The 10,881-nt window shown below is 28.7% G+C and overlaps 3 protein-coding genes across 4 annotated transcripts; 2 read left to right on the top strand and 1 right to left on the bottom strand.

Moving 5' to 3' along the window:
* Positions 1–1,309: 1,309 nt before the first annotated feature.
* On the top strand, positions 1,310–4,822 carry LOC132911799 (short/branched chain specific acyl-CoA dehydrogenase, mitochondrial). The gene is made up of 9 exons (XM_060968757.1): positions 1,310–1,751; positions 2,264–2,378; positions 2,542–2,642; positions 2,906–3,112; positions 3,224–3,394; positions 3,818–3,943; positions 4,035–4,217; positions 4,294–4,429; positions 4,522–4,822. Exons 1-9 carry the CDS (start codon positions 1,722–1,724, stop codon positions 4,695–4,697), a joined length of 1,245 nt encoding a protein of 414 aa, XP_060824740.1. The 5' UTR covers positions 1,310–1,721; the 3' UTR covers positions 4,698–4,822.
* Positions 4,823–5,088: 266 nt separating this feature from the next.
* On the bottom strand, positions 5,089–6,697 carry LOC132911801 (SRR1-like protein). Its single transcript, XM_060968760.1, has 3 exons — positions 6,253–6,697; positions 5,466–6,160; positions 5,089–5,180 (listed from the first exon to the last, which is right to left on the bottom strand). Exons 1-3 carry the CDS (start codon positions 6,396–6,398, stop codon positions 5,158–5,160), a joined length of 864 nt encoding a protein of 287 aa, XP_060824743.1. The 5' UTR covers positions 6,399–6,697; the 3' UTR covers positions 5,089–5,157.
* Positions 6,698–8,063: 1,366 nt separating this feature from the next.
* On the top strand, positions 8,064–10,844 carry LOC132911789 (uncharacterized). Of its 2 annotated transcripts, none has more exons than XM_060968719.1 (3): positions 8,064–8,403; positions 9,078–9,176; positions 9,523–10,844. In XM_060968719.1, exons 1-3 carry the CDS (start codon positions 8,278–8,280, stop codon positions 10,318–10,320), a joined length of 1,023 nt encoding a protein of 340 aa, XP_060824702.1. In that variant the 5' UTR covers positions 8,064–8,277; the 3' UTR covers positions 10,321–10,844. The 2 variants fall into 2 exon arrangements, with proteins under 2 accessions (XP_060824702.1, XP_060824703.1); XM_060968720.1 differs by having other exon boundaries at positions 8,974–9,176.
* Positions 10,845–10,881: the final 37 nt, after the last annotated feature.

Below are 10,881 nucleotides of genomic sequence, written 5' to 3'. Positions count from 1 at the left end.
CAGTTTATAGTTTAAGCTTTACGAGCCTATAGTATTACTCCCCACTCAGAATGATAGTCATGCCAAGTGTCACTGGCCGTAACTGGTTTGAGCATCGCTCGAGCCCTTATGTTCACCAAACGGTGGGCTAAATAATATTGACAAGGAACACTATTTAATTGACGATATAATTGTATAACTTTTTTAAAGAAAAATATTTAACAAAATGTTATTAACAAATAGTATAGAAGCTAGATCTCTTGTTGTTTACTGTATCTTTTTTTGTGGCGAATCAGAAGCGGTTCATTTAAACAAACAGTACATACTTAATTTTATCACATAATTCCAACATTAAATAAATTTGATTTGTTGATTGTGTACCATGATGACATTCTGTGTAAGCGATATTCTTGCGTAGTTCAGAAAACGTGATTTCCTATGTTGTTTGACGATCAACAAATTGATCATTTTAAACAGACAAACAAGCTTACCAACAATTACAAAAGTTTGAAGCTTGTTGGTTGTTTTAAAAAGAAATAAATCTAGCTAATTAACAACTAAACTAATTGCAAGTAACATTTTTTATTAAATCTTTTTGTGAGATTTGTAGAGTACGCTGTCAAACCATATAAAAGAGTCTACATATCTGATTTAATCATAAACTGAATAACATTCTTTGTAGACTAGAAGGTTAAAGTACATCGATAAACTTACAAACAAGATGTGATTCCACATCTTGATTTAACGAGAATCATTGTTAAACAAAAGTTTAGTATTTTCATATATGATTCCCATCTTTCTTTCTATATTTTCTTTATTTTTTAAATTCAATTTCATATTAAATTTTTTAACATTTTCGCATGCGATATTAAAGTGTAGGGAAACATCAATGTATAATATAAAAGTCTTATGTTAAGCGATTTTAATACATTTTATATAACTCCAACAAGTAATAAACAATATCTTCAGATGAGTAATAAATTCAATTATCACAATCTTTTATTAACAGGAATGATAAATAAGTTATAAAAATTTTATGAGATCTTCTGACTATTACTAGATGTAAATATCCTTGATTTATTTATTCCTTGTACCGAAATAACACACGTTCGTTACAGCTCATTTCGTATGTTGTTTTTTTTGTTGCTGTAACTTCTTATCAATTTTTCCAATGCTGTACATTATATGACATTTCTTTCTTATCTTAACTTAGCCTTAGAATGTACTATCAAAGTGTGACACTAAACAACTGGGACATCCCGTATATAATATGTATGTACGCGCAATGTTTTATATTCTACAACAGAAGCATAGAAAGATAACAATGTATTTAACCTCGATTTAGGAAATATAACTATATAAGTAATAATTATCATGCCTTTGAAATTTCTTTGGATAAACCCTACATGAATTTGGATAAAATGGACAAGGATTTCTTCCTATTATTCCTGTTACATAAGAACCTGTTTGAAACATGTTTATGTGTTGTATATAGGAACAAGTGGTAACAGATACGTAAGCACAGTGTTACAATCGAGTCAATGATACAGTCTTTCATCTGCTGTCCGATCAACAACATACTGATTTACGTTCCTTTTCTTTCATTCGAATTACTAAATTTTCCAAGACAGTGATACATCGCATATACGCAGTGTCAAGCTGGAATTTTCGTGAATATCATCGAAATTAAATTGTTATTAAAAAGTGTTTTAGAGTTTTATAAAATAAGTATTAAACCAAATATGAATTTATTTACATCTTCAATCAAGCAGGTATGTATGTACGTGCGTTCCTAATAATGACTAAATAATTTTTAACTAACAATTTTGATAATTTCAATATAGAACGAGAGAAAGAAGTAATTTCGATGACGTGGCATGTAAAAATTTAATAAAATTTTTAAAGAAAAAAATTTGTTACTTAATGAGAACTTGTCTATTCTATTCTAATATATTATTAAAAGTGTTTATTTGCTTAAACTGCACAGCCTAACTATTATTGTACAATTCTTCTTGTATTCTTCTTTTTTTATAATAATACAATTTTCATTTGTTGATATTCCTAATACTTTCTTATTTTGCTATATTTTACATCTTCTAGAACACTATAGATTTTAATGTTACAAATCAAATTCTCGAATCGATATTTCCATTTATTTTAATCAAACACCTTTTTTTTAAAGAGATATACTTTATAGTAGTCTGGAAATGTAATTTCAAATATTCGTATTGTAATATATATACATATTCAAAATTAAAACAAGTTCGATGAAATCAATTTTCAGATATCACGAAAAATGTATAACAATAGGCATCTGACCACTTGTATAACCCAATTACATCACTGTCCTGGCCCTTTAACTCAACTTACAGAAGAAGAACTTTTGATGAAAGAAAGTGGTAAGATTATTGTTATTATCGAATATTCTGCACATTTCACAGATTACTCATATAATCATAGATACCATATGCTTCTTCATCTTTTACTTGATTAATTGTCTTCTAATAAATTATGCTTCTTAAATATCTACGTACGAAATATAATTTTTGCAAAATTTCTTAGTTGCTAAATTGGCTAAAGAGGAAATTGCTCCGCTTGTGCGAAAAATGGAAAAAGAGGGAAAAATAGACGATGCTGTAGTACGAACACTTTTTGAAAATGGTGTAAGTTTTTTATCTATCTTTGTAGTAAATTAATATATATATTAATTATATATATAAATATATATATAAATTATATATATATATAAAAATATATATAAATATATATAAAATATATAAATTAATTTATATATAAATATATATATTAATTTTCGAATTAACTACTATCAATTAATAATTAATCCGAGACATTCATGCTATCAAACTTTTATTCGCATTTTTTACGAACACATAATATAACACACATTTAATCAATCTATTGATAGTTAATGGGCATCGAAGTACCGGAGAAATACAGTGGCTCTGGGTGTAATTTCATGACAACGGTTTTAACCGTTGAAGAAGTTGGCAAAGTTTGTGGAGCTGTGGCAGCTCTGGTTGATATTCACAATACTTTAGTGAATTCGTTAGTTGCAAAAGTCGGCACGGAAGAGCAGAAAGCAAAATATCTGCCGAGATTAGCACAAGAATACGTAAGAAAACAAATTAGATAAAGTAGTTAAATAACAGAGCGCAATAAACTGATAGCATCCTATAAACAATTTCAAACAACAAAAATGTTTGTCATCTTTTACATTTTCTAGGCGGGAAGTTTTTGTCTTACGGAGCCTGGTTCAGGATCAGATGCCTTTTCTTTGAAAACCGAAGCAAAAAAGGATGGATCTGATTATGTTATAAACGGAACAAAAATGTGGATTTCAAATTCCGATATTGCTGGTTTGTTCCTTGTTTTCGCAAATGCAAATCCTTCTGCCGTAAGTTTAATATTCTTATTCTATTAAATTATGTTTGTAATTTAGAATCGTGAACACAGAAGAAGAAAGAATAGAAGAAAAGAAGCGATACAGGCTCGACTCATATTGTTTGATCCTACAATAAAAATTATCGTTTTGATTGATACTTAATAAAATTGCATATAGTATTTAACGTTATTTACCAGTTTTTAATAGATTGAATCAGACTATGGTATATTTCATGCTATCTTTATTTTCTCAGATTTTTGTCAAATGCATTGGTCCAATGCTTGAACTTTCAACTTTGACCTCTGACCGATTTTACGAGTTTATCATAGAATCTTCTATCGGAATCACTTGTTTTTAAAAATGCGATTAAATTAAATTATAATTGTAAGGGAATAGGCAATATTATCAGGTAATAATAAAAAATCTTTTAAATAGGGATACCGTGGCATTACAACATTTTTTGTAGAACGAGATACGCCTGGATTAATAGTCGCCAAACCTGAAGATAAGCTAGGAATTAAAGCATCGGGTACATGTATGATTCACTTCGACAACGTCAGAGTAAATAAAATGATTTTTTGAATGTAAAAGTGGTTCGAATATTACTCGTAGATGCTTAATTTTTTTTTATTTGATTTTCTCCTGAATTAAGGTTCCTGAGGAAAATATCTTAGGAGAACTTGGACAAGGGTACAAATACGCTGCAAAATTTTTAAATGAAGGACGAATTGGTATTGGAGCTCAAATGATTGGTATAGCACAAGGCTGCTTCGATGCTACCATACCGTATACATTAGAAAGGAAACAATTTGGGAAAGACATATTCTCATTTCAAGTATAAGATAGATAAATTATTTCTAATATAATGAATATCAAAGCTAAGATTCAGATTGTATAATTTTTATGTGTAGTCTATGCAACATCAAATTGCTCAAGTGGCCACTGAACTTGAATGTGCCAGGTTACTGGTTTACAACGCGGCAAGATTAGTCGATGCCAAAGGAGATGTAATAAAAGAGGCTGCCATGGCAAAACTGGTTGCTTCCGGTAATTAATGTTCTCTTTCTAGTTTTTTAACAGCAATCGTAAAATATTAAAATATTGACCGTAAAATTTATTATATATTTCTTTCAATGCAGAAACTGCTTTACGTGTTACCGCAAAATGCATCGACTTTATGGGTGGAGTAGGATTCACAACAGATTTTCCTCAAGAAAAATATTTTAGAGATTCGAAAATTGGGACTATTTACGAAGGCACTAGTAATATGCAATTATCAACCATAGCCAAATGCATTCGTCAACAATATTCGTGAAAATATGTAGTTATATTCGTCTTTTAAATCAAAATTTTATACTTTATTTTTTATAATTATAATAGATATTTTTTACAATTATCTTTTTATATTCCATTAATAATAATAAATATTTTATTGATAAATTTATATTATTTTAATTAAAACTAACTCCAATTGAATTCATTTCGGATCATGAGGTAATTTAAATCCGACGAGATCTGCGGTTTCTTTGATACTTCGTTCTCCTTTACCAGCATATCGGATTTGAATTTCTTTACATACTCGTTGAGAGTTTAGATAACAAAGGTATGTTTCTGCTAAATTTTTTAGCTCTTCTCGTGCTTTGCACAAAACTTCAGACGTTTCTCGATGGGATCGTGCTTGGTCCAAAATGTATTGCGTCATAATATTCTTTTCTGATTTTTGTTGAGATGATGTTCGTCGAATTTCTTGTATAAGTGTGTGAAGCAACTTGATATTAGTTTTCATCTTGTTTGTTACCTATAACAGACAGAAAAAGTTATTTGTTATCAAATATTAATATCTGTTTTAAATTTTTAATCTGTTTAATTTACTTTTAACTTTTTCTTGCATCATAATGATATTAATTTATTCAATTTTATAAAATCTTATGAAATAAATGTAATAATTACTTTACTACTTAAATTGCTTTGTACATGATATATCAATACACACACAGATATACATATGTATCTCAATAACTTAAATTAGCAATATTAAAAAATATCAGAGTTACTTAATAATACATTTAAAAGATATAATTACAATTCTTAGCATCTATTTCCTTAGTTTGCTTAGCAGTCAAATAATCAATATCTATATCTTGATAGCAAGGCTTTTCTCGTGTACTCCAAAAACTTTCAGGAATTACATTAATATTTTGTTCAAGAAATGTATGAATACTTAAGTCATTGAATACTTCTTCATATATGAAATCATTTCGTAAAGCAATTTCTGTAACGTAAGGTCGAATACGAAACACATAATCAATAGGACTGGACTTATTTGTTTTTCTCAAGTCATCAGCAACTATTGAAAAACTATTTGTCAAGAGAATGCACTTATTTAAGTTTTTACACCAATTTGCATAAAGGAAATTGTTGATTAAATGTACTGAACAATGTGGCATGTATACCAATGTAACATTATCACCTATAATGCGTTTGCATTCTTCATTAATTGTTATAACATTAAAATCAAGCTGTTTTAGAAACTTGATTTCTTCAGAAGAAAAAACTGGGTCATATACATAAATTTGAGGGTTATAATGTTTTTTCAAAGATAAGAGTAATGCCAATTGATATTTAGAGGATCTGTGAGTAGAAAAATGACCCAAACCATAGCACAATATATCACAAATGCCACTGCTATTTAAAGCAGTTAAAGAATCTTTTAAATAATGAAAAACATTGTCAGCAAACGATGAATTTTTTACTTCAACTTCAGCCTCTAGTAGCTTTCTGAAAATTATTATAGAATTGTTGTTAAAAAAGTTTGTATACACACCTTCGAGAAATGTATGTAAAACTTCACCTGTGTAAAAGATCCTTACCCAAACAGTGTTTCGTAATTAATGTTCAGATTACCATCATCGTCATCGTTAGTGGTTAAAATTGTGCTCGTATGGCATATATTTCGAACATGAGGTATACGTTTCTTTCGACGAGTTACGAGTTTAAATTCCCCACTGTCTCGCATTTTATATGTGTATACATATATATATGTTCATAGTTACAAAACGACAGATGATTTGTTTTTATACTTGATCATTTTATTGCTTACCTAAAAGATTCACCTATTTTATAGCTTGAAATTGCTATAAAAGCTGTTTCACAACATTATCACGATTTCGTAGTTTAAGGCAGGTGAAAATATCCAATAAAAACAAACAGTTATATTAATTAAAAGTAATGAATGATGAAAATGATAAGTTTCAGAATTTCTTTCGACAGATAACCCTATATGCTACTTCTATTACACAGATGGCGTCACTTTATTATTGGATGGAGCGAATTTTGCATTATCAATAACCATAATCAGCTATAATATTTTTAAAATATATATAAAATTGTGACCGGATATTGCTAAAGCATAGATCCTTTACTTTTGCCTTTTCTATCGCTTTATCTAAATATCAATATTTGTGTCAATGTCAGAAATTTTTCTATTAGAAAAATTTGTTTAGGTAACTCATAATTTTTTGAAATTTGAAAATCTGAAAATAAATAGTTTATCAGATAACAAAATACCTCTAGAAGGTTCAATAATTAAAAATGCTCGCTTTACTATTACATACTGGTTTCCAAAAAGATTTAATCACATCATACAATATATACATATAATACTATACTTACATATTTATACATAGTTATAAAGATTTACGTCTGCAATTAAAATACATCTTATCAAAAATAAGCAAGTGTTTGTATATTTTTGAAAGATAGTGTATGCACAATGATAAATTAGCACTTTATGGCAATATACCATTTCGTGTATACTGCATCATAGCGCTGTATGACATTTACTTACGAATTTCGACAGCAAAATGTTGTGCTGCAGTTTCGCTTATCAATTTCGAATTTAATGAATAATTTCCCTTTCACTCAGAGCAAAGCATCTAATCAAACTTTCAATAACATATAGATTTCCACGATAAACAAATTACGAAATCTCACGGTCATCTTGTACAATTAAACTAATATTATTATAGTGAAATTTTACAAGTCACAATGATGTTCAAATTTAAACTGTTATGAAGGAATTTGGAATGAGGTAGAAAACTTAAGAAAATGTGTTTATCTTTCTTTTATGGAAGCTTACACCAGCTTACATGGGATCAAATAACAACTATGATAGAAAGACAACTGAATAATATGAATATCAAAATTAAAACAATAATTCAATGATACAGTGGATATAAAAATAAAAAAAGATTTAATTATATTGTACATAATGGAAGAATCATATCCTTATAAACACAATTGAAGGCATGGAACTTAACCAAAGATTTCTTCTACTCACTGAATATTATATTGAGTGCTACACTTTAGATATGTTATATATTATTGTATATATAAATGTATAAAAACCAGGAATTTAATTATAATGTTAAATATTCCGATTTTTGGATGTAATCTAAAATTCTGAATGAAATAGTAATTATTTCAAAATTTTAAATAATTTCTTAATGATTTTTCATTTTACTTCGCTTTTTTTATAAATATGTATATTTCGATACCAGAATCATATTATTATACAAAATCCTTTTAATTTGTTGACTTTGCAAAAGTTGATAGCTAACAATGACAATTGCTAACAATGAATACATATATATGTTATGTAATTCCAGAACTCAATGCTTTCAATCATAGAGGGCACAAGAAAAGCTGTGATTTTTTGCACGATCGGTACTTCAGTATGGAACACAAAGTCTTGTAAAGTGATAAGTCTATCCTATACCTTGTCTGTGGTATAGCGTATGACGAATGCATTGCTCCTTGATGACAAATTGATCGAACGATTAGACGATCTTAAGAATGGCTAGAGCAAGCAATTAAACGAGTGTGCAGCCACAGTTATGATCGATCGGTATAAATCGACACGGATATATAAGGAATCTATCGTAATGTATTCGTGCCGATCAACTTTTATCAACAGCGTTTTAATACAGTGCGTTATAGGAGAAGAAACGCGATACGTAAAGGTAAAAAAAAAGCTATCGGACTGATCACGTCCAACAAACCAACAACGAATATGCGCACCGTAATAGAGGGAGAATGGTGAAAAACATCCTTACTAGTTAATTTTTTTATTAATAACATAGAATTACAAGAAAATTAAATCTTATCAATACAGCTGTTCTTTTTTTGCATTACGTATTTATAACTAAATTATCTACTATGTGTTGCCATATTTGTTGGATATATTAACGACTCTGTATAACGGTACTAAAATAACTTCACCCGCCATTTAAGTAGGACTTTTCAATTTATTTGCAGTATTAATGAAATTCTTATTCGATTATTATTTAAAAGTCGTTTATTTATTATTTATTGAATCATTCTAAATGTTGGCAACAATACGATTATAAATATATTAAAAATTGTATTTCTCTCTTGAAGACATCTTAGAAAGCCCTTCAGAATCTAAACATTCAGTAACTTACAAAAATGTGAAGTTCATGTTATAAAAAGTTAACAATAGTGAGATAATTTTATTATTTTCTTTTATCATGGTATGTGTCGCCTTATTGACTTTTTATTTAATGATTCAGGCGCAAGCGGGCCATACGATATCTATGGGAGACATTTTTTTTTAAAGATGCCTTCAAATATAGAAATGAATAAATGGGCTACAAAATTGACAATCATCTTTCAGCTGACTATCTGGAGCATAATTGGATTCATATTTCTACAAAAAGGTGTAATTTCGCTATGTGAAAAGACGAAAGCACGAAATGATACAATTAACATGCAGGTTCGATATTCTAATCGATTATAAAAATATACAATGCTATATTTTACACCAAATAATTTGATTATTAATGTTTTGATAAATATTACTTTTATAAATAAAAACGTAATTATCTTTTTTAATTGAAGTAAATACTTAATAGCATTTTTAGTTAATATTTAGTTAAAATTGATTTTTAGTTAATATTTGAATGATAATGAAAATTATCGATCTATATATAAAAAAATATGCACGTTTTAATATCTAATAACATTAGTATACACATATCATTTATATTTCTTGAGATTTTGTACATATTTTTAAATAAGAAAACAAACTGAGGAAACATTCGAGGATACTATTTTCACAGGAAAAATTCTCGAGATGGAACAAAGGTGAATTGTTTCGAGAATCGAATGTCACAGAAAATCGTTTTAAAATTATAAAATTTCAAATCGGAACTCAGCGGGAAGACATCGCTGTTGATCATTCTGGTGATACTACATCAAATGAACAGTGGCCCCGCGAATTATTTACTTCCGATAAAGCGGATAGTATCGGCAGCGGAATATCTAAAACGATATCAACAATCAAAAGACGTATGACGATTCATCGTAAACAAGATGCTAAAGACTTACATTCAACTCAAACTTCGACTATTTATTCAAACAACAGAAATGAAGTAGAGAAAGTAAATCACAAAGTGAACGTTATTTTACCACTTACTTCCAATAAAAATCCTTACGAGACAGAAGACACTGTAATAAATAATAACACGTCAAGCGCCTCGTTTGAATCGAAAGACTTTGGTACGACTAATTTGATCAAATTCACTGAAAGAAATTTCTTCGAGTATGAACATAATAAAATATCCGACGAAAGTATAGGAAAGAAAAAGAATGAAACAAAATCGCGACGCCGCCCGGTAAATCGAGTCGGAACGGCTATTGCTATAACCATGCTTGTGATCGGCGTTATTATGTTACTCATAGGACCGCTTATAGTTATTATTCGTACTTTTAATAATAGAAGGCGAAACAGACAGATGTTAAAATCAAGGTGTTATAATGATCAACCACCAACTTACGAAGAAGCGACACTAATGGATGAAACACCGAGATACTCGACACTCCAGCTGGACGCAACCATCGATTCCTTTTCTCCTTAATTCCTTATATTCGTTGTTTCATTTTCTTCTTTTTTAATTCGCTCTTGATGCATCTCCGCTCGAAACTCTCAAGACAGTCATATTTTCTTTAAAATTAGAAAATATTAAATAATCGTTAAAAGATATAAGAAATAATTTAAACGTATAGTTTATAGGACAAAGAAAGTAATTTATGCATAAAGTGTTACTGTATTAACAAGCTTTAAAAATGCATATAATCTACACTAAATACTGAAATTTTGTTAAAAATGTATAAATATATGTCCTAAGAGCTTTAAGCGGAAGTGTATATTATATTTTCCATCAAGTCCGTTCTCCATTTCTATGTTTTTCATCTTCAGGATTTTTCATTATCCGTTTTATTTTATTGCCTCAAAAGGCGGTAAAAGTCTTTAATCTAAGCGTAAACAAATGATTTTATCTTGTAATTTGTATTTAATTGAAAACTATATATATATATATATACATACATACATACATACATACATATATATATGTATGTACGACATAATTTTTCATATGTACACGCAATATTATTTTTTCCTCCTTCCCATAATATCA

Source organism: Bombus pascuorum, chromosome 11 (assembly GCF_905332965.1).
Source record: "Bombus pascuorum chromosome 11, iyBomPasc1.1, whole genome shotgun sequence".
Classification (NCBI taxonomy): Eukaryota; Metazoa; Arthropoda; class Insecta; order Hymenoptera; family Apidae; genus Bombus; species Bombus pascuorum.
The sequence above is the reverse complement of the archived record's forward strand: the minus strand, read 5'-3'. Positions and strand labels throughout refer to the sequence as shown.

Excerpts from the sequence above, each read along its gene's own strand:
- LOC132911799 (XM_060968757.1), top strand. The coding sequence starts at position 1,722 with ATGAATTTATTTACATCTTCAATCAAGCAG. Across the intron at positions 2,379-2,541 it reads ACTTTTGATGAAAGAAAGTG|TTGCTAAATTGGCTAAAGAG; the intron begins GTAAGATTATTG and ends AAAATTTCTTAG. Across the intron at positions 2,643-2,905 it reads GAACACTTTTTGAAAATGGT|TTAATGGGCATCGAAGTACC; the intron begins GTAAGTTTTTTA and ends ATCTATTGATAG.
- LOC132911801 (XM_060968760.1), bottom strand. The coding sequence starts at position 6,398 with ATGCGAGACAGTGGGGAATTTAAACTCGTAACTCGTCGAAAGAAACGT. Across the intron at positions 6,161-6,252 it reads AATTACGAAACACTGTTTGG|AAAGCTACTAGAGGCTGAAG; the intron begins GTAAGGATCTTT and ends AATAATTTTCAG. Across the intron at positions 5,181-5,465 it reads GGAAATAGATGCTAAGAATT|GTAACAAACAAGATGAAAAC; the intron begins GTAATTATATCT and ends TGTCTGTTATAG.
- LOC132911789 (XM_060968719.1), top strand. The coding sequence starts at position 8,278 with ATGATCGATCGGTATAAATCGACACGGATATATAAGGAATCTATCGTA. Across the intron at positions 8,404-9,077 it reads AAGAAACGCGATACGTAAAG|CTGACTATCTGGAGCATAAT; the intron begins GTAAAAAAAAAG and ends ATCATCTTTCAG. Across the intron at positions 9,177-9,522 it reads ATGATACAATTAACATGCAG|GAAAAATTCTCGAGATGGAA; the intron begins GTTCGATATTCT and ends CTATTTTCACAG.